The sequence below is a fragment of the Myodes glareolus genome, chromosome 4 (assembly GCF_982192425.1).
Source record: "Myodes glareolus chromosome 4, mMyoGla1.1, whole genome shotgun sequence".
NCBI classification, from domain to species: Eukaryota; Metazoa; Chordata; class Mammalia; order Rodentia; family Cricetidae; genus Myodes; species Myodes glareolus.
Window position 1 is genome coordinate 13,550,027 of NC_142029.1, and position 21,649 is coordinate 13,571,675.

The 21,649-nt window shown below is 52.8% G+C and overlaps 1 protein-coding gene across 7 annotated transcripts in view; it reads left to right on the forward strand.

Annotated features, from left to right (window-relative positions):
• Positions 1 to 18,081, forward strand: part of Pth1r (parathyroid hormone 1 receptor) — a 30,228-nt gene extending 12,147 nt beyond the window's left edge. For 6 of the 7 annotated variants that reach the window (XM_087905217.1, XM_087905220.1, XM_087905221.1 and 3 more), the window contains 13 exons: positions 3,055 to 3,157; positions 4,991 to 5,125; positions 6,783 to 6,893; positions 7,004 to 7,122; positions 7,265 to 7,359; positions 7,590 to 7,785; positions 8,110 to 8,263; positions 9,506 to 9,566; positions 9,887 to 9,953; positions 10,219 to 10,313; positions 10,925 to 11,066; positions 11,145 to 11,186; positions 11,641 to 18,081. In XM_087905217.1, the coding sequence (XP_087761343.1) occupies positions 3,055 to 3,157; positions 4,991 to 5,125; positions 6,783 to 6,893; positions 7,004 to 7,122; positions 7,265 to 7,359; positions 7,590 to 7,785; positions 8,110 to 8,263; positions 9,506 to 9,566; positions 9,887 to 9,953; positions 10,219 to 10,313; positions 10,925 to 11,066; positions 11,145 to 11,186; positions 11,641 to 12,024 (1,704 nt within the window). In that variant the 3' untranslated portion in view covers positions 12,025 to 18,081. Of the gene's footprint in view, positions 1 to 3,054; positions 3,158 to 4,990; positions 5,126 to 6,782; positions 6,894 to 7,003; positions 7,123 to 7,264; positions 7,360 to 7,589; positions 7,786 to 8,109; positions 8,264 to 9,505; positions 9,567 to 9,886; positions 9,954 to 10,186; positions 10,314 to 10,924; positions 11,067 to 11,144; positions 11,187 to 11,640 lie in introns of all 7 variants that reach the window. The other variant, XM_087905219.1, reaches the window with a different exon arrangement.
• Positions 18,082 to 21,649: the final 3,568 nt, after the last annotated feature.

A 21,649-nucleotide genomic window follows, 5' to 3' on the forward strand; every position in this document is an offset into this window, starting at 1 on the left:
TTACAGGAAATCTAAAGCACTGGGCTTAAACCACTTTGCCAGAGACACCAGTCAATGGTAGAGGTGGGGGTTGGACTCCTGGGTTAGTGGGGAATCCCTGAGGTGCAGCTGAAAGCGTCAGGTGTCTGGGCATTCCTGGTGAGGAGCTGTGCCCTGGGTAGAGGGTTGCCCACCCTAGCACATGGCACCTCTGTTCTGGTTGAGGTGACAGGGAAGTAGGTCTTAACGCCCAGGGAGGGACAAGACAGGGCCACTGTCCTTGGGGTTGGATGAAGGCTTATGGAGGAGGATGTCTGAAGCATGTGGCCTTCCCTGTCCAGAGATGACCACAAAAGAAGAAGCTGACAACAGGTTAAACGGCCACCCCACCCTCACCCCCGCTCCAGGCCCTTGAGTGGACATATTGGCCAGTCTCTGGTTGTCAGCTGGACAGTTTTCAACCCATGACTGCTCTGATCTAGGTCATCAACTTCTACTCCCTGGTCACATCAGTGGCTAGCCAGGCCATTAGGAAGCTAATGCATCAGCAAGTCTTTAGAGACCAAGGGGAGGACCAGTCAGTCACTCAAGAGCACTCCACTAATGGGGAGAAAATTACGATGAATCAAATATCTTGGGAGGGGAGGAGGTAGGCAGAAGGAAGGGATCATAGTCAAGTGGATATGGAAGGGAGAAATGACAGGAAGGTGTTACGGGGTGGTTATGAGGCAGGTGGTGATATTGGTGATGGTGCTAATGCTGCCGTGGTGGTTCTGGTCCTGGTGGTGACGAGGTAGATGGTGGTAGGTGGTGTGATTTTAGGTCTCTAATAATGGTGATGGCCCAATTATGGCAGTGACGATGATGGTAATGATGACTATATTAATGGTGCTGGTAGTGTTTATGGTGGGAATGGTACTGGCAACAATGGTGGTGGGAACACTGGCTGTGGTGATGGTTCTGTTGCTGCTAATGGAAAGGTGGTAGTTCATGGAGTTCTTTACTGCCATGACCGAATGAACGGTCGTGAGTAGCAGATGCTGTAATAGTAACAGGATCCCCAGGGTCAGACACATAAGAACAGCTTCAGGGTGGCTTTGGAGGTCCCTGGATCTTAGCAAGTCAGCTTGTCCTTCCTGGTCCTTATCACTCACTCTGCCTCAGCCAGCTCTGCCTTAGGTGTGGTTAGAATAGTGGGAGGTTAGAGCCGTGGGGCCAGAAGCACGTTGGAATCCAGTTCAGCCTTCCTGGGACTCCTAGGCATTAGGGCCAGCTGAGTCCCGAGAGTCCATTTCGGATCCAGGCTCCGGAAGCAGCAGACACAGGCATGCATGTTGAGAAGTTCTACAGCACACCCAGAGCCCACACATAGTCTTTTGCCCACAAACATGTACACATGCATGTCCACAAACACATCAGGCTCCAGGGCCCAAATAGACGTGTTAGGCGGTTCCTATGTGAGGCCTTACAGAAATGGGGCACATAGAAGTATACACCCTGGCCAGTCAGTGGGTGCACGACCAGTCACACGCACGCGCAGAGATGCTCGCGCTCCTTGGCTAAGCAAAACCAGCAAGACTGCTCCGCGGAGCCAATTGGAGACTCCTTGGCCTGGAAGCCCGAGCTGCTGCCGCCAAGAGACGCGGTCAATTAACTTCTCTCAGCAGCCGGACTCCCTGACCCAGGCCGCCCGCCCCCTCTCGCCGGCCGGTCCCCACTCTGACCCGCCTCCTTCCTTTCAGGCCTCCAAATTCTCTGCCCCTCGTAGCTCCACCCTTACTAAAGAGACCCGCCCACATGGCCGGGCACGGGCTTGCTGCCTGTTCAGAGAGCTCAGACTGTTCTCTGGAGTTTTAAGAGAGAGGTAGCCTTTCTAGGGGCTTCTCAGGGGCCATGAGATCTGACAGCCCTGGGCTGTCCCAGAGCATCACACCTATCCCGGGGTGTGATCCCTTAGGGGTCATACTCAGGGTGGGGATAGGATTGCTCCCAGGCAGGACACTGGCCTCAGCTTTCAAGTCAGAGGAGGCTCAGACCCTCTCCAGCAGCCACCAGTTCAGAGAGAGACTCTCCCTACCCTTCTGCTGTTCCCTTTTCCCTGGTTAAAATGATGTGACCGGGTCCCAGTGGGTGAACAGAGTGGAAAGAAGAGAATGAGGAATTCCTGCAGAGGGAGGTCAGCAAGAGCAAAGGCCTGTGCCTGGTCACACATCTCCACAGCATCTGCTAGGGTGGAGGAGCTTCCGGTGGGATGCCCGGCCCTAGAACTGCGTGCTTGGGTCCTTCACAGCCCAGCGATCCCCTAGATCCTGCACAGCCCAGTGATTCCTTAGAACTGCATGCGGGGGTCCTGCACAGCCCAGTGATTCCCTAGAACAGCGTGCGGGGGTCCTGCACAGCCCAGTGATTCCCTAGAACAGCGTGCGGGGGTCCTGCACTGCCCAGTGATTCCCTAGAACAGCGTGCGGGGGTCCTGCACTGCCCAGTGATCCCCTTGCTATTCAAAGAGAAGTTCTTCCATTCTCCCTCTTTGAGACCTCAAGGAGGGAGGATGAGACCCTAACCCTTTACTGGGAAAAGCACTGACTGGATGCTGAGCCAGAATGGAAAATGGTAACTGTCATGATCCCCAGAGGCCTTGAGACTCGAAGGAATCCAGGCGGGGTTTGTCTCTTCAGAGTTCAGCACTGCAGATCCAACTCCAGGTCCCCAGCAGGCAGCCAGGATCTTGTGAGGCTCCATCCTGGGACATTCCATCCGTTCCCATGTGCCTCAGGGGGATGGACTAGACAAAGAATGTCAGTGGATGCCGGGTTACTGCTGGACATGCAGGGGACAGCCCCCACCCCTTTCTCCTCCCTGCAAGGGCCCGTCCCAGCCTTTGTGTTGCCATGGCTTCAGAACTTTAAAAGGGGGAGCTTTGTAAGTCAGATGCTCCCCATGGGGCAGACTTCCCACATTCCCTCTGGAGGGAGGACTTTTGGAAAGGGGGACATCCCTGTGGAGGTCGGTTGACTTTGGGACCAGCTGCCTCACCTGGAAGAGCTGCCTACAGTCTGCTCTTTGGCTTGTCAGGTGGACGCTGACGATGTCTTTACCAAAGAGGAACAGATTTTCCTGCTGCACCGTGCCCAGGCCCAGTGTGACAAGCTGCTCAAGGAAGTCCTGCGCACGGCGGGTGAGAGTGGGGCAATGACGTGGCATGAGGTTGGCATGTGATGAGATGAGGGTGGCGTCTAGGAGAAGGTGTTAACTTAGGGTGGGCTTAAGGGAGACCTAGCCAAAGTAAAGGCCTAAAATGAAATCAGGCTCAGGTGGGCCATGTCTTCTCTCTCTCTCTCTCTCTCTCTCTCTCTCTCTCACACACACACACACACACACACAGAGAGAGAGAGAGAGAGAGAGAGAGAGAGAGAGAGAGAGAGAAGCCTTTGGACAGATTTGCTCGCATCTGCAGATGGAGATTGGAGGCAAACAACGCACATAGGCCAGTGGATTTAGATGGAGTGAGACAAGAGAGGAGCCATGATGAGGGCTCAGGGCCCTAACACGGTGGGCTGAGCGAGCTTCCCCAAAGAAAAGATAGCTAAGCCATGTCTAGAAAGACGGGGAGGTCTCTGAAGAGGCCATCCAGTTCCAGGGCAGAACTGGAGTCTCTAAAACCAGATGGGGTAGGTGGGATAGAGGAATCAGCCTATATATAGCCTGGAGAGGGTGTTTGACCTACGGAGGGGTTCCCCATAGCATCTCTAAGGGACCTTTCCCATGGGAAAGGAAGGCGTTACCCATCCAGCCACAGTTCTGACCCCTGACCTCAGGAGACTCTCAGGAGTCTCCTCTCCGCCCCCTTCCTCAAGTCCATTTCCTGGAAGCAGGTATAGACTACACTCGCCTTTGTCCAGGCTTTGGACTCTGGCTGGTCTCATCAGCACAGGAAGCCCAGACCCTGACTTACCGTCCCTCCAGAGCGGCTTTCTCCCTGGCTGACTCTCTGGTTACTGGGGGACAGCAGTAGTGCATTCCCAGCACACAAGCAAAAGTGAGATTCTCTGTGAAGTGTGTGGACTTGTTCGCATTCATTGAGACTCACTCTGTATATGGAGTCCCGCCTACCCTGGCCCCACCTGTGACTCCCCATCACATCAAGGGTAGGGGCAGATGAGCACCCTCATTTGATCTGAGCCTGGCTCTCCTCCTACTTGTGGAGCCTGTGGCATGGTGTGTCCATCTCTGATTCCTCATTCACTGTGGATGGACCCCCTCCCTGAGGGTGGAGGCAGGAAGATTCTCACAATCCTTGTCTTCCTAGTCCAGCTTGCCTGGATTCCACTTCTCACAGAGTCTGATGGAGGAGGGCCAAGGTACCCTGGCTTGGGCTATAGCTGAAGTCACAGAGGTCAGATAGCAAGGACTTTCCAGCTAAGGAGGCAGGGAGAAAGGCCAGGTTCCAGCTCAGATGGTGTCTTCAGGGTCATTTGCAGAAGCTGCAAACCCCTTACTCGGTATCATAGGGCAGAGGACGGGGTGGGTGCACTCATCTGCCTGCTCCTGACACAATGCAGCCTTTACTCTTGGCCTCCTTCACCAGCCTCCTCACCTGCCTAACACGCTAACCCGACTTGCTTTTCACCATTACCTCGCTGTCCCATTGCTCCCAGTTTTTGCCATGCGCCCTCTGGTGGGCTGTTCGCTTCTTCATGGTCCTGACTTCTGGGTTGCCAACCTTTCTACTTCACTCTCTAGCTGACCCCACGCTCATGGCATTTACCCCCAATTGAACCTCTGCTGGCCAGCTTTATTTCCTGCCCGTCCCTCCATCTGGCAAACCCTTCACAGTTTCTGAGTCACATACTAGTCCTTCATCTCTGATCGCCCAACAACCTGAGTATTGGCATTCTTGGTAGGCTCAACTCCTCATTGTAAAAAGGGGGAGCTGGGGGGGGGCAACAACCCAGGGCTGTTTTTTTTTTTTTAGCACAGCTGATGGTTTTAATTGTCCTGATTTCTCCAGCCAACATAATGGATTCAGACAAGGGGTGGACACCAGCATCCACATCAGGGAAGCCCAGGAAAGAGAAGGCTTCGGGAAAGTTCTACACCGAGTCTAAAGAAAACAAGGAGGTGCCCACTGGTAGCAGACGCCGAGGTATGTCTGTCTGGCCTGCCCTCTACCTCTCCCCAGGCAGCCATTTGACAGGCTCAGATCCACCTGTCCCTCCCATTATGTCCTAGTCATGTGGGTTGCTACAGAAAGTCAGACCACAGCTCTCTTCCCAGAGAAGCAGGCCAGGAGACACCCAAGGGGCAGCACAAGATGGGGGCGGGCAGCAGGCCAGTTGAGTGGCCTCAAGGCACAAAGAGATGTGCACAGTAGACTTCCCCAGCACTCCCCAGAATAGCACCCAGAACTACAGGAAACCCATAACCCACTGAGACAGAGAGAGGATAGAGTCCCGAGAGATGGAGTTGGGGAGAGAAGCAGAGACAGAGGGAACAAGATGCTCCAACCCAAAGTCTAGTACTTGGTATGTCAAATGAGGTACAGAAAGACACATAGTGGGAAGAGCCACAGAAACAGCAAGAGGGTAGGGCAGCCTCAGAGGGGTGGAGTCAGACAGTGGGACAAGGAGAGAAAAGGAGAGAGGGAGAAACAGGGTTGCCTCAGGGAGGTGAGGAGAGACAAACACAGAGCCCAGGCTGTGGCCACAAGGCCAGTTAGAGCCAGCAGGGTGGGCAGCAGATTCCAGATGGGCCACATCTGGGAGCCTGTGGTCACCCTGTGGCTCCCCAGGGACCAGAGGGAATTGTGGGCCTGGCGGGGTGGGGCTGGGAATATGGCGCCCAGGACAGAGAGTCTTTCACTGAGCAGGGCGGGTTCAGCCATCAAGGCTGCCTTCCAGGGAGGTTAGAGTCCTGTGGTCAAAGCCCTGTAGGGGGAGAGAAGGGGGCTGTAATCTGGGGTGGAATGTGGGTGATCTAGAGACTGGGGACCCTCTGAGGTCACTTAGCATGGCTGTCAGGGTTCCAGAGTGGGACGTATCACTGTCCTTTGAAAGTCCCCATTAGCGCTTGGATTTGGAGGATTGTACACCTCTTGGCCTCTTGGGTGGTTTGATTCTGGATCTTCTGTGCAGCCCTGGATGGTAGAGGTCTAGGCTGATATGGTCAACTTCCCAATGAGGAAATGGAGACGCAGAATGGGGACACCTGTGTGAGGTTAGCAGCGTGTTAGATGTCCAGCTGGCACCAAGAACCAGACCGCCTTCGTCTGTGGTCTCTAGGGAGGGGTCACATAGGGAGCCTCCAAGCTGAGGGAAAATCTGAGAAAATGCTCTTTTTCAAGTTGGTTGCAGTGGCGCACACCTTTAATCCCAGAACTCTGGGGGCAGAGGCAGGTGGATCCCTGTGAGTTCAAGGCCAGCCTGGCTTATATACATAGTTAAACAATGTCTTTTTTTTTTTTAATCCCTTCTTCAGAGACAGTAGGTGAGACCAAGAGCAGAGAGAGAGAAAAGGCTTTGAGGCCAAGGCCTGTGTTATGTCACCTCAGCATGTTAGCCACTTCTCTTGTCCTTTCCAGACCTTCTCAGTACTCCATCACAGGGCTGCATTAAGTTCTCTGAAGCCAGCGGGTTTAGGGAGCAAGAGGAAGAAAGAGCTCACTATATTCTTTCCAGAATGCTCTAAACCTGAAGTTCCCAGTCACAGGGCACATTGCCCCTGTGGGAATCAAAGCTCAAGTGTGATTCTAAGCATCTGACCCTCCTTTTGTATCCCCTACTCTGTGTTTCCTTTGGGCACAGGACGTCCCTGCCTGCCAGAGTGGGACAACATCGTTTGCTGGCCACTAGGGGCACCAGGTGAGGTGGTGGCCGTGCCCTGTCCGGACTACATTTATGACTTCAATCACAAAGGTGAGACGAGCGGAAAGGGTTGAGAACCACGAGGATACCCTGAAGTGGGGCTCAGGCCTTAGTGACTCCAGACCTCCTTTGCCTGCCCTGACTGCCTCATTGCCCAACAGGCCATGCCTACAGACGCTGTGACCGCAATGGCAGCTGGGAGGTGGTTCCTGGGCACAACCGAACATGGGCCAACTACAGCGAGTGCCTCAAATTCATGACGAACGAGACTCGGGAACGGGTGCGAACCACCCCCACCCCATTAGTTAACCTTGACCTAGCCGACACTCCTAGCCTTTACTTCTCCAGCAACCTTAAAATGCCCTCCAGTTTGCCCTCAGTGCCCACCCTGAGACCCAGTTCTCTGTCTCTCGCCTGCGCAGGAGGTATTTGACCGCCTAGGCATGATCTACACCGTGGGATACTCCATGTCCCTTGCCTCCCTTACCGTGGCTGTGCTCATCCTAGCCTATTTTAGGTGGGCGGGGCAAGGGGCGGGGTGGGGGCAGGACAAAGCCGGGTGAGGGGTGGGGCACGGTCCAGGGTGGGACTGGAGGTGTCCAGGGTGCAAGCCTCCCTTCTCCCCCTTCACTGGCTCCATCCCCCCCTCCCCCCGCGTGATGTCCCCACCTACGGCACACAGCCCAGCTTCCTGCCCACCGCTGCGTCCCCCATGCCCTCACCACGGTGATGTCGCACGCCCCGCAGGCGGCTGCACTGCACGCGCAACTACATCCACATGCACATGTTCCTGTCGTTCATGCTGCGTGCTGCGAGCATCTTCGTGAAGGACGCGGTGCTGTACTCTGGCTTCACGCTGGATGAGGCCGAGCGCCTCACTGAGGAAGAGTTGCATATCATCGCGCAGGTGCCGCCTCCGCCCGCCGCTGCTGCCGTTGGCTACGTGAGTGCCCCGCGGGCTCCATTTGTACCTGCCTGTCTCTTGCTACCTCCTGCAGCTTCAGGCGTGCAAACCCATCTCGCAGGGACCCTCTCGTCTCAACTCAGCTCCCAGCCTTACTGCTAATGACTCCTAGTCTCCTTCCCTCCACACTAGAGTGCCCCAATCACCCCCTCTCACCTGGCCACCTGCTGCTAACATCCAACACCTACACCGGGTCTCATCCCGGAAGCTCAGAGTAAGCTCTGCCTTCTCATCTAATGCAGACCAGACCTGGCCTAGAAGATGCGGGTTCTACCTCCCGGCTAACTCTAGTTGGTCTCCTAGGCTGGATGCCGTGTGGCTGTGACCTTCTTCCTTTACTTCCTGGCCACCAACTACTACTGGATTCTGGTGGAGGGGTTGTACCTGCACAGCCTCATCTTCATGGCCTTTTTCTCAGAGAAGAAGTACTTGTGGGGCTTCACCATCTTTGGCTGGGGTATGGAGACCAATGTGGTGGGTAGGGAGGGTGAAGGAAGGCTTGCCCATCCTGCTGTGACTTGGACCCTGTTCTAGGTTTAGGGGACTCAACTTAGCTATGGGCAGGGTTCCCCAGAGCTGTTGACTTGACTGGCATTTCAGCCCACGTGGGGTGATAATTACTGGGTTTGAGATGAGGTTAAATGTGGGATCAGAGTGGGAATTTCAGTCACTAGTTATCCAGGGTTGGGGATGCAGTCTGGACCCTACCCTGACCCAGAGCCCTGTGGAGGGGCTCACATCTGTTACCAGGAGGCGAGGTCCCCGCGGTTCAGAGCCACAGGCCCAGGAACTCAGTACCACTTAACTTCTGTAACCTCTCTGCAGCGGATTCCTGGGATGCTGCGATCCTACCAGCCCCCCTCAGGCCCAGGGATCTAGTTACTGATAATTGTCCATTATTGCTGGCAGCTCCCGAGCTTGGCTGGGCTCTGGGGAAAGCTGCCAGACTGTGGAGGGGTGGGCCAGTGGCTAGAGCCTCCTGGGCTCAGCACCCAGAAAGCCCTTAGGTCAGTCTCCACAGCCTCCTCGCCCTTGGCACATGCCCTACCCCTGACCTCACCATAGCAAGTCCCAGAGCTGGGCAGGTCTGGGCCTGATTCCAGGAACTAACACAAGCTTCTGAACTGGAAGGTGTCTGGGTGGGCTGGAAACATGTGGATTAGGGAGCACACAGAAACTTATGATCTGGGAATGTCACACCCTTACCACAAACCCAGGTGACACCCTTTCCCCCCCAAGGATCCACCAGGCTAGGAATAACAGCCTGGAGGGGAGCCAGGCTCCCTTCACTCAGACTCCCATATGTCAGGACCCTGTGGCCTCTGCACAGCCCGGGACGACAAACTTCATTTTATCTGCCCTCATCCACGAAGGCTAGAACTCTCATGCCAGGCTTGGAGAGGTAGTTTTTGACAGAAAAATGCTATTCACTGGCTCTCCCCGCATGGAGCTTCCAAGCCCAGAGCAGAAAGAATGAGCTGGGAAAAGCTTTTGATACCACACATATCAACATATGCCCAGCAGGCATGCATAGGTACTCATGAGGTGCACATAACCTAAATGGGGCTGGCACTTCAGGTTGTTAGGGTGGCATTAAATAGCCCATGTGCGTAGGGTGAGGGGTGGGGCAGTGAGCTGAGGAAAGTCATTGGATTGGGGGCAAAATTCACAACCATTCCGTTGTTCTCTGTACACACAGGTCTTCCAGCTGTCTTCGTGGCTGTGTGGGTCGGTGTCAGAGCAACCTTGGCCAACACTGGGTAGGTCCAGCAGCAGAGTATTGCGAGGTGGGCAGGAACCTAGACAGAGGCTGCAAATGCTCTGGCTCCCTCTTCTGTGAATCATGGGGAGACTCCTGGCAGCAGAAGCTGTAGTCTCAGGGGTTTTTGATCCTCCTTCAGCCAAGAACCACCTCAGACTTATAGGAGGTAGCTTCCAAAGAGGCCCGGAGTGTATCAGGCCTACATGCAACACCTGTCCTGTGTTCTCGACGGCTCATGTCAGAGCAGGGCAACTCTAGGGCTTGTGTGGGTTGGCTGAGAAGGAAGGGGCCAGTGGTTAATGCTTCCTCCTCCCCCAGGTGCTGGGACCTGAGCTCCGGGCACAAGAAGTGGATCATCCAGGTGCCCATCCTGGCCTCTGTTGTGGTAAGCAGGAGTCGGGGGCAGTGTGGGCATGAGTGACTAGCCCTTAACAAGAACATCTACAGTGGCTTCCCTGGACCCCAAGGGCCAGAAACCCAAAGACCTGCAGACCAGATGATCCCTACTCCAGTCTAGATGGGGAAACTGAGGCCCCTAGGCACCACCTAGAGATGCAGTGACAGAGTAAGGCCTGTGGCATGACTCTGGATTCAGGAATCCTTGTGCCGTGCTACTAGGGTATAGTCTCCATTGCGGCCTCCCTCCACAGCTCAACTTCATCCTCTTCCTCAACATCATCCGGGTGCTTGCCACTAAGCTTCGGGAGACCAACGCGGGCCGATGTGACACGAGGCAGCAGTACCGGTGAGTTCTGGCTCTTTGGAGTCGGGTAGAGTTCAGGGTCACTGGTTGCCAGCACCATGTGCCCAAGAGAGGACAAAGGTCCTATGGTCGAGCTTGTGAGTCGCCTCTGGCTCTGTGTCCCCCCAACTCCCCCCTCCCACACACACACCGCTTGCACAGCAGTGCTGGGTCATTCTCTGTCACTTGGTATCAAGTTTTGCATTATGGCCAGGGCCTGCTAGTGTGGTACATACCAGCCACCCTCAGACAGCTGGACTCTGGGAATCAAAGGGGCAGATGGGTAGAGGCTGGCTCCAGTAACACATCTGCTCAGGAGAAACCCAACGGTTGGGTCATGGGAGGATGGGTGCATGCCAGCCGGCGCAGAGGGCCCGAGGACAGAGCAACTGTACCTGTGATGTACTCGAGGACACCTCTCAGGACCAAAAAACCCAAGTAACACTTTGCCTCTTGGCAGAAACCATCTAGTTGAACTTGGCTGCCAAGCGACAGTAGCCAGAGCCTCTGGTCCTTCCATCACTTCTGGAGCCTGGGCCTGGTTGGGGTGGGAAGATGAAGTGCTGTATTGTGGGGCAAAGAACATGGCCTAATCTCCATGCCCCAATGGCCAGGAAGCTGCTCAGGTCCACGCTGGTCCTTGTGCCTCTCTTCGGTGTCCACTACACCGTCTTCATGGCCTTGCCGTACACCGAGGTCTCAGGGACACTCTGGCAGATCCAGATGCACTATGAGATGCTCTTCAACTCCTTCCAGGTGTGTGGCCTGCCCAGGTCCTGGGGAACAGGGTGGGGGACGGGACGTGGTCCTGACTGCACGTGCCTCTCTTCACAGGGATTTTTTGTTGCCATCATATACTGTTTCTGCAACGGTGAGGTAAGTAGTAGGTGGCACAGGGGCAAGGTAGGAGAAGTCGGGGTAGGAGTTCCCCCAGTCTTGTCCCTTCATTCTCTCCCCAGCCCCCATTCTTTCTTTGCTCCTCAAGAACCTTTCTGACCACACTGAAGACATAGAGACAGCTTCAAAGATGATTCAGGCTCAGCCTATAGTAGGGTTGTGGGCTCCTCCGTGTGTGATATAGCAAAGAGTCTCCCTGGTCCCAGATTGAGGGTTCAGCCATCTTTAGACCATCTGAGCTTTAGGTTCTGGCTCTATCTGTTGTTGCCCACTGTCAACTGAGGATTGCCTGTGTTCTGAGGATCTGTGTGATTTGACTTGACCTTGGTGTTTCCAGTAGTTGCCTGTCATTTACTGCAGGGATGGTGTCAGGCGAAACACATGGCACAAGGGTTAAGGGCACACCTGACCGCCACCCATTTGTTTCCCCAAGGTACAAGCAGAAATCAGGAAGTCTTGGAGCCGCTGGACACTGGCATTGGACTTCAAGCGCAAAGCACGAAGTGGGAGTAGCAGCTATAGCTATGGCCCAATGGTGTCTCACACAAGTGTGACCAATGTAGGCCCCCGTGCAGGACTCAGCCTTCCCCTCAGCCCCCGCCTGCTGCCTGCCACCACCACCAACGGCCACTCCCAGTTGCCTGGCCATGCCAAGCCAGGGGCTCCAACTGTTGAGAATGAAACCATACCAATTACTATGGGGGTTCCCAAGGACGATGGATTCCTCAATGGCTCCTGCTCAGGCCTGGATGAGGAGGCCTCTGGGGCTACACGGCCACCTCCATTGCTGCAGGAAGAGTGGGAAACAGTCATGTGACTGGGAACCAGGGACTGGACTCCTGGCGTGGGCAAATGGATAGATGGACCAAGAGACCATTGGTTGGCTGGTTGTCCATTCAGGACTGGATCAGGAAGAAAAACAAAAGGAAAAAAAAAAAGAAAAAAAGGAAAAGGGAGCTATGTGTGGCTTCCTGTGTTTCATTCAAGGAAGGCGGGGTCTAGGAGCTATGAGAGAGTTTGGGGAGTCCTCACCCCATGGCTGAGAGAAGGACCCTGGATCTTATTACCTAGGCAGGATCTGGGAGTTGGGAATTCAGCATCGTCCAACAGAAAGATGACTGTGCTCTCAAGGCCCAGAAAAGGGTTTAAGAGGGGGCTCAGTTGGCAGAGCATTGACCTGGCATTCATGAAGCCCTAGGTTCCACTCCAGCACCTTAGAAACTAGCTGCACCAAAATCCCAGTTCTCAGATATTCAAGGACATTCTTGGCTATGTAGATCGAGGTAGGAGGCAGCCTGGGGTACATGAGGCCCTGTCTCAAAAAACAAACAAGCAGTTGGGTGGTGGTAGCACACACCTTTAAAGGAGGCAGAGGTAGGAGGATCTCTGAGGCCAGCCTGGTCTACAAGAGCTATTTCTAGGACAGGATCCAAAGCTACAAAGAAACCCTCTGTTGAAAAACCAAAACAAACAACAACAAACAAAAACAACAAATAAGCAAACAAAACAAAAACTATTGCCCAGAAAGGCTCAAGTCTGCAGGGATCACCGCAGCCAGCCTTCTCCTGTTGTCATGAACACTTGTGGAGTCAGGCTTCTTTAGAACAGGTCCCCTACCTACTAGCCCAAATCACTGCCCACCAGGGCCCACTCTCAGGCCTGAGGCTCTGCCACCAGGTGAACCTTTCCCATCTGGTAGCCACTCAGGGAGTCCTCCATGCATAACTGCAGCTCCCAAAATGGAAGGGACATACCTCCAGCCACCAGGTAGAGGTTGCAGGAACAGTACCCTGGTCAGTGAGTGGAAGTTGGGCTGTGTCTGCCTGGGCTCCAGAAGCTAGGAGTTCAGGCCCTAAGGTTAGCTGGGGTGCAGGTCTGTAAGACTAGACCTACTTATACCTACACTAAGTACACAGCGTTTGCTCAGTCTCCCCACCTGACACCTCCCTACCCACGCCCTCATCCTCTGGGACCTTCTAATCCAGCCTTGAACCATGTATGGGCCCTCAAAAGGCCTGACACAGGCTACATGCCTATACATGGGCTCCTTGTACCTCCCAGCTTTTAGACAGCTGGTGCTCCCATCAAATCCTCCCTTCTTCAGCTCAAACCATAATGTTTTTCCTCGAGACCCTCCTCCCCACCATCTGCCCCAGGCCGAAGCCATCTAACTCAAGCATTAGGTGGTGTGGGCATTTAACTAAGCACTCCTAGGCTAAGCCCTATCTGCCATTCTTGATGGCCAGCAGGACACATGACCATCCAAGGCTTCTAGGGGAGCACTATGTAGTGTGGATGGGTGACGCACAGGCCGGGCCCGCAAGGGCTACTGAGCCAGGCTGAGTTGGAGTCACTTGACATTCTAGAGGAAGAACCTAAGATCTGAGAACTGTAGCGGCCCTGTTCTCGTGTGCAGGGAGAGAGGGTTGCATTGAGGGTCAGAAGAGGCGGGAGAGCAGGTCAGTGATAGTGATAGCATCACCAAAGACCCTGGATGACACTGGCTGGGGAAGGAGTCCTCAGCAGGACAAGACCTCATTTCCCTTGCTGGGGTATGTGTTACCTCTGTACAGGTCTACACTAGCCTGGCATCTCAGCTCAGAGTTCCAGGACTTCCAGACTGCTACTTATTCTGTCTACCGAGTCTAGAAGCCATCTGGATATTGGGCCGCTGTCAGAAGGCCATTTTGGATCCCGTTACCTGAAAACATTCGGGTAGCACCCCGTGGCCAAGCTGTTACCTTCCCCACTCGGTTATCTTCATTTGGGTCCCCAAGATAGGGCTGCCATTTTCCTTTATAAAGGGGCTGGATACCCTAAGATTCCATCTTGCGTTATGTACCCAGGTCATACCAGACCGCCCACATTCAGCTGGACACCTCTTCAGCAGAGCCTGGCCTCCTCCTCAGGATGTTTGCACCCAGGATAGGAACAGCTGCTTTACCCTTAGGTTGAGTAGCACTTGGCCCTGGCTGGATGTCTAGGACAAAACTGGCCCCCACACATCAGCCTAAGACCAGTTCTCTGACTCTGGACTGGGAACCTCTGGCCCTAGGCTGGCCTTCACTCAGAGGCCCCCAAGTCCCACCTGGGCTGTTCAGGTGTTGGGAGAAGTGGGAGCCCTCAGCAGGCCTGGCAGATGGTCAGGGCCCTGTTTGTCTTGAACAGCCACTGGAGCCAGGTGGTTATTTCTCCCTGCAAGGCCCCGCAGTCCAGCCAAGCCACAAGGAACACATAAACAGAACCAGGGCTGGTAAATGAGTAGACAAGGAGGAGGGTATTAGGAGACCCCTGTCCACTGCTTTCACAGTCCGTAATCCGGGCACCTCACAGAATCCACTGGACTCCAGATCTGGTCAGCGTGGTGGCCAGGTCCAACTCTCACCTGCCTGGAGCCTGCCAAGAGGTTCTACCTCTCTGTGGGTCCTATCTCCTCAGCACCAGCTGGGAGAGCATTGCTAAAGATCCTGAGAAATTACAGGGCAGTGGTGGCTCATGCCTTTAATTCCAGCCCTCTGGAGACAGAGGCAGGCAGATCTCTGTAAGTTCAAGGCTACAAGAGCTAACTTCAGGACAGGCTCCAAAGCTACAGAGAAACCCGGTCTCAAAAAACAACAAAAAGGAGTTAGGTCCACTCTGAGGGAAGTCTTATGTGGGGCTAAGCCGCTGCCAGGTCAGAATGGAATCATGGGACTACAAATCCTAATGCTGACCACTCTTGGCCTGCAAGCTACAGTGGGCAGGCCATAGTAGGTCCACAGTTTCCAGTCCTCACCCCAAGGAGGTGACAGAGGGATGGACCAGGGGGAGGGTGCTGAGTTCTCTGGAGGTTCAAGAGGGATATGACCATGTCCAAGGGTCTCGGGGAACTCAGTCCTGCTGACTATCTGTGAAGCGACAGTCCTGACCCAGGGTCCTGAGAGATCACTGGCTCTGGGGAACAGGGGTATGGGGCTGGTGTGACTTCAGTACAACCAGGTTGGGTCCAGCATTCTCTTTGTCCTTGATGCCTTCTCGACCAATCACAGAATGATTCCAGCCTGAAGCTACCCCAGCAAACTGAAATAACCCTTGGTTTGGTGGGGCTGGTCCCACTGGCCAAGAGAGGCAGAAGGGGAAGGGGCTATAGAGTCCAGCAGAGGCCTGGGCCCTGGCTGGCTGTGTGCACACTGCGTTACTACCCTTTGTGAGCCTCAGCTCTGGTCAGGCCCTGCTCAGTTATCCTGACCCCAGGAAAGTCTGTCCCGAGGCTAGGTTTCAGCTACCTGGACAGGGTTCTCATCTTCCTGCTGTGGGCAAACAGGCAACCTTTCAGGATGCAAGGGGGAATCATTCACAGCTTCCTGCTTCAACTTCACTGTCATGTTGGCAGGGGAAGCATTTAAGGCTAGGCTGGAGGATGGGTTCTGGGACATAAAGTGGGCTCTTGGCCAGCCCAGACCTACCCCTTCATCAGTGTCTGTGGATCCAATCACTCCCTGTAAAGGCCAAAGAGAGGAGGTCTTTTGCCAGAACACCTCTGCCAGTCATATGAAGCACTTGTTCATCCAAGTCAACCTGACCCAGACTCTTCAGCATTTGAGTCAAAGGGTAATGGTGTGGACCACACAGTAGTTTTTGTCCAAAGGCCATGCTGCTACACTGTGTGCCCCAGCAAGACCACTACGATAGAAGGCTGCATTGTGCATAGATTTTTATGTACATTTGTAGGTCTGTGCGAACTTGTGTATTTATTTGTATTTGTGTCTGCTTGTGGTTCTACTGGCATGTATACCTCTATGTTTGAATGTGTGCCAGTGTATATTTATATCATGTTTGTATCTGTCTGTGTGTCTTTGTATATGTCTATGCCTTCTGGAGCATCTAGGAGACTGTGTACCAGTGACTTTTTGTTTGTATGCATGTCTGTGTACGTGTGATCTATGTGTGCGTGTGTGTGTGTGTTTGTGTGTACACCCGTGGTCTGTGAATGCCGCCTGTGGGTGGAATTTGGCTCTTAGACATGTTTGGTTTGGCTCTCCCAGTATTTTCAACATCTTGAGCCAACATTTAAAAATCGGGGTATTTCACATAAAAATTCAGCTTTCCAGCTTCTCTTAAAAATTCAGAAGCCCTGGCAGACCTAGACCAGGATTCCCATGAGGCCACTCTCCTCCTAAGCTGCACAGGGCCAGCCTCCTCCTTCAGCCTCTTCAGCCTTGCTTCTCTTGCCCATCATTACCTTGAGAATGGCTGGGTTTGGGACCCAGAGTGTGTGGTCACTACTAGATGTTAGGCTTTTAGGGAGTGTGTGCCTGAGTGTATATGTGCATACGACAAACCTACAAATGGTAGGGATCCTTCTATGTGAGGCAAACCTGAACTCTTCCATGCACATGAATGCCTATATATGTACATGTATGAAGCCAGTGTGTGTGGGAAATGTATGTAAGGCTGTGTGTGTGTGTGTATGCGCACGGAGGGGGACATATTCATGGCCATGTGGAGTGTGTGGGCCATTGTGGTCTGGCATACTCTGCACAGGGGCCTCTTCCGCCCTTTGAGGGAGAATCGGATTCCCAGCTTCTGGCTGGGATGCCTTGTGGGGTTTATTTCTGTCTCGGTGCCCACTGAAGGCCTGAGTAATGGGAACTTTTAAAGAAAACCAGAAATACATACGGAAGAGGCAGGCTGGCTAGGAAACTCAGCTCTGATACCCTGTCTGTCCACAGCTGCGTGAACCCAAGGCCAGGTCTGAGTCTAGAAAGGAATAGCCCGGGATCCAGCATGTCCTCCCACATACTCTGTGGACTGCCTCGTTCTGCCAACTAAGAGCCATCTGGTGGACAAGTTCACTGCTCCACTGGGTTATAGTAAGCAGTGTGTTCAGGCAAAGGTGAGAGGATGCCAAGTCAGCCTGTGCATGGGCAAGATGCCCCTCCCCAGTCAGGTTTTCGCAAAGCCCATACACCCCCCCCACACACACCATAAGTCAACCATGAAGTTGACTCCCCAGCTCAAGGAGAAGGAAGATTGGTGAGCCTGGCAGGGCTGAATTTGTCCTTAGGGACACTTGAAGACTCCCCAAACTGACCTGCTTGGCTCCTGGGACCTGCCCTTCCCAGGACATGGTCACCATTGTTCTGGGTTCAGATGACCTGAATCCCATTATAGATCATCTCTGACACCCAGCTACTTAACAGGGGACACAGGCCCATGGGAAAGTAAGGAGTGCTTCATGTGGTGGGGTGTCCTGCTATGTTGGTGACCACTGGGAGAACAGGCAGTGTTGAAGATGCTTCAGGCAACCAGTCTGGTGTCTCCTGCTGCCACCCAGTGGCCATGTGAGGAACTGGGGAATTACAAGACCTGGTGACAAGTCTCATCCTGTTTCTTCTTGGCTGAGGAGCTTCTTGGGGCACTGGAGGATCTGGTAAAAGTGGCCTTTAGCTTTTGTAATTTGAAGTGTGTGTGTGTGTGTGTGTGTGTGTGTGTGTGTGTGTGTGTGTGTAAGGGCCTTTAGCTTTTGTAATTTGAAGTGTGTGTGTGTGTGTGTGTGTGTGTGTGTGTGTGTGTAAGTGCTCTGGTGTGCCATGAGAGTGTGTGGTGGTCAAAGGACAACTATTGGGAGGGAGTCAGTTCTCTTCACCATGGTAATTACGGCCAGGTTGTCAGGCTTGATGGCAACCCCCTTCAGCTGCTGAGCACTCAGTGGTTCCATTATTCCCCCCACACACAAGGTTTTACACTAGCTCAGGCTTACTTAGAACCCATGTATAGTCCTGGCTGGACTCACAGCAATCTTCCTGCCTTAGCCTTCGGAGTGATGGTACTATTGGCGTAAGCCACTAAACAAGGCTTTTGTTCTGTTTTTAAATAAATCTTAGGAGCTGGAGAGATGGCTAGTGGTTAAGCTTCTTTCACAAGACCCAGTTCAATTTCCTGCACCCACATTGGGGCTCCCAACCATCTGCAACTTCAGTAGTAGTGGATCTGACACCTTCTCCTGGCCCTGTCAGGCACCAGGGACATGTGTGGTGCACAGATAAATGTTCAAGCAATAAAAACCATATATCTATATATCTATATCTATATAGCCTTCATCTCGTGTGCGCACTGGGGGGTACACACGCCAGTTGACAACTTTGTGGAGTTGATTCTTTCACCTCTATGTGTTTTTACCCTCTGAACTATCGCACCAACCCTTGGTTAGACTTTTTTTTTTTAAATATTTATTTATTATGTATACAATATTCTGTCTGTGTGTATGTCTGCAGGCCAGAAGAGGGCACCAAACCTCATTACAGATGGTTGTGAGCCACCATGTGGTTGCTGGGAATTGAACTCAGGGCCTTTGGAAGAGCAGGCAATGCTCTTAACCACTGAGCCATCTCTCCAGCCCCCCCTTGGTTAGACTTTTAAGTATGTAATATACTTTTGCACTTTGATGCCTATGAATTATGACACTCTCATTTCTGGTACTTAAAATGTCTTGTCAGTCTTGCTCAAGAGTCAGCCTTACTGATCTTTCCAAAAGACGCCAGTTTATTTGCTGTTTCTCCCACATCCCAGAGCAAGCATTGCTGGCTGCCTTCCTTTCAGTCATGGGCAGTGTGCCTAGCTTAAATCACCCCCTGACCCTCGCCTCCTGACGTCCCTGCAGCTTGCAGGAGCCCTGATACATTAATGACCAACTAGAAGTAAAAGAGTGTGGTGGATGGGACTTGAGGTGAGCACAGATGCCACTATGAGAAGGTAAAGCTGGGGAAGGTCACACAAAAGGGACTCACATCTCTGATGGCTCCAAGTGTGTACGCGTGTGTTATCGTGCTTCTGTGAACATTCCTGGCCTGTCTCCTGGTATAGACATGTAAAAGTTCACCAGGACACTAAGGGTCAGAGTAAACACAGGCAACTTTTGGAAGCAGTCTCATTATCCGCCATGACCTTGTGCAAACCTCCTGATCCCCACACCCAGCACCCAGCACCCCAGAGTAGCTAAGGACACTTGTGCTTGCAGTCTCCATTGCGCCGGTTACAACAGCCACTGCCGCTGCTCTCTGACAATCCCGTGCTCGGCAGAGCTCTGCAGGTCCCTTTTCTTTCAATCTGCCGTAAGGCTTTTCTCTTCTGAGACACAATCTCTCTATAGCCCAGACTGGTCTCAATTTCCTGCCTCAATCTAAGAGACCTGGGATTACAGGTATGTAATACCATTTTAAGAAAATTTTCAAGATTTCTAATTAGTTTTTACATCTAATTCTTGTTGAGTTATGAGGGATGGGCCCCCTTATTTCTCTGATAATAAAAACAGACTCATTTTAGGGCTACTGTTTCAGCTTCCTTGACTATACATCTCCCTTTGTGGGGCTGGAGAGATGGTCAGCAGTTAAGAACACTGACTGCTCTTCCAGAGACCCGGGTTCAATTCCCAGCACCCACATGGTAGCTCGCTGCTGTCTGTAACTCCAGTTCCACTCTCACATAAAACATACATGCAGGACTGGAGAGATGGCTCAGAGGTTAAGAGCACTGACTGCTCTTCCAGAGGTCCTGAGTTCAATTCCCAGCAACCACATGGTGGCCTACAGTCATCTGTAATGAGATTTTCTGGCCAGTAAGCATCCAGACAGACAGAACACTATATACATAATAAATAAATAAATAAATAAAACAAAACAAACATGCAGGCTAAACACCAATGCACATAAAATAAAAATCTCCCTTTGCTTATAATCAGCCACCTGTAACTCCAGTTCCAAGGGTCTGCTGCCCTCTTCTGGCTTCCATGGGAACCAGGCATAGATGCAGGCAAAACACCAAAAGATGAATTCCAGTCTACCCACTGCTGGATTATTGGCCACACTTTTGAGTACTAGACTTTAAATTTTTTTAAATGAGGGTTGGACATGGTGGAGCACGTCTTTAGTCCCAGCACTTGAGAGGCAGAGGCAGGTGGATCTGAGTTGGAGGCCAGCCTGGTCTACAGAGCAAATACCAGGACAGCCAAGGCTATACAGAGAAACCTGGTCTCAATAAACCAAAAATTTTAAAATGAGATTTCTGTGTGCCTGTGTGTGCACATGTGCACACACATGCACTCTGGAACACCCACCCACACACACATACACACCAGCAGCAGCTGCACGCCCTTGTGAGCTCAGATGTCAGAGGACAATTAGCAGGAGAATCAACTCCACAACATGATTCTGGGTCATCAGGTTCAGTGGGAAGTTCCTCTACCTGTGGAGCCATCCTACGGCCTCTTCCTCCTCCCTCTTTTGAGACAGTCTCACACAGTCCAGACTGGCCCTGTACTCACTCTGAAGCTGAGGATGACATTGAACCATCAATCCTCTTGCTCTCCATTCAAGTGCAGGGTGTTACGTACACCTGCTTCACGTGGTAACCACAGTGAATCCAGGGCTTTGTGCACACTAAGCAAACACTGACAATGGAAGTGCACACCCCCAGACTTTTTTTTCTAAGCCGGGGCCCACCGTGTAACCCAGGTAGTCTTTTAACTCCTGCCCAGACTCTCAGATCAGGGATTACAAAGATGTCCCAATATGTCTGGCAAAGCACTAGAATTCCATTTTTGTGATTCTTGTCCAAATGTGTACCAACATGGCAGTTTTTGTTTTTCTCTTTCCTTACTGGGCAGTTTCTTGGTCAAGTCCCCAAAGGTCACAGACTGAGGCCCACCGTGACCTTTGTTAGCTTTCTCAGCTGTAGTCCAGCCCAAGCTGGGGCTGCAGGGCTCCAGTCACCAGGAGTCTGACTCCACTGCCACAGACTAGCTTCTTGCTGCCACTGTGATCCCAGATGGTATCGGGAGCTTTTCAACCTTCATTCCTACCTCCACTCCTGAGGACTCTGGCTTCAGAGGGAGCCAGAACCCCAGCCTGTCTGACTACTCAATGCCTTGCCTGGCACTCTCCATTTCAGCCCTCACTCTGAGCTACACAGCTGTCCCTTAATTGTCCCCTACCCTACATCTCTTCTCCCTTCTCCCCTCTCTCGCCTTTCACCACCTCTCTTATCCTTTGTGAGACAAGGTTCTGTAGCCCAGGATGACCCAAACCCATTACGTAGATAAGGATAACACAAACTCCTGATCTTCCTGCTTCCTGAGTACTGGGATTATAGGTATCTGCTGTCACACAGATTCACAACTTGCATTTAAAGGATTTACTTAGTGTTTGGGTGTCCCAGCCTCTGTGTGCGCATCCACGGCCTAAGTCCTCAGTACTGCCTACCAAAGCTGGGCTGCTGTGTGTCAGAAACACAGCATAGAGGGATGAGCACGCTATATGAGTTAGGGCTGGGAGGAAGCCCTAAAATAAACTGCAGGTGCAGCCTTCCTGGAGGGGCAGTGCCAGGTGGCGATACCTAGAATCAGTGTTAGCAGTAAGCCTGTCCTCCAGAGAAACAGAGGCCCACAGCTCAGCCAGGGTGTCAGA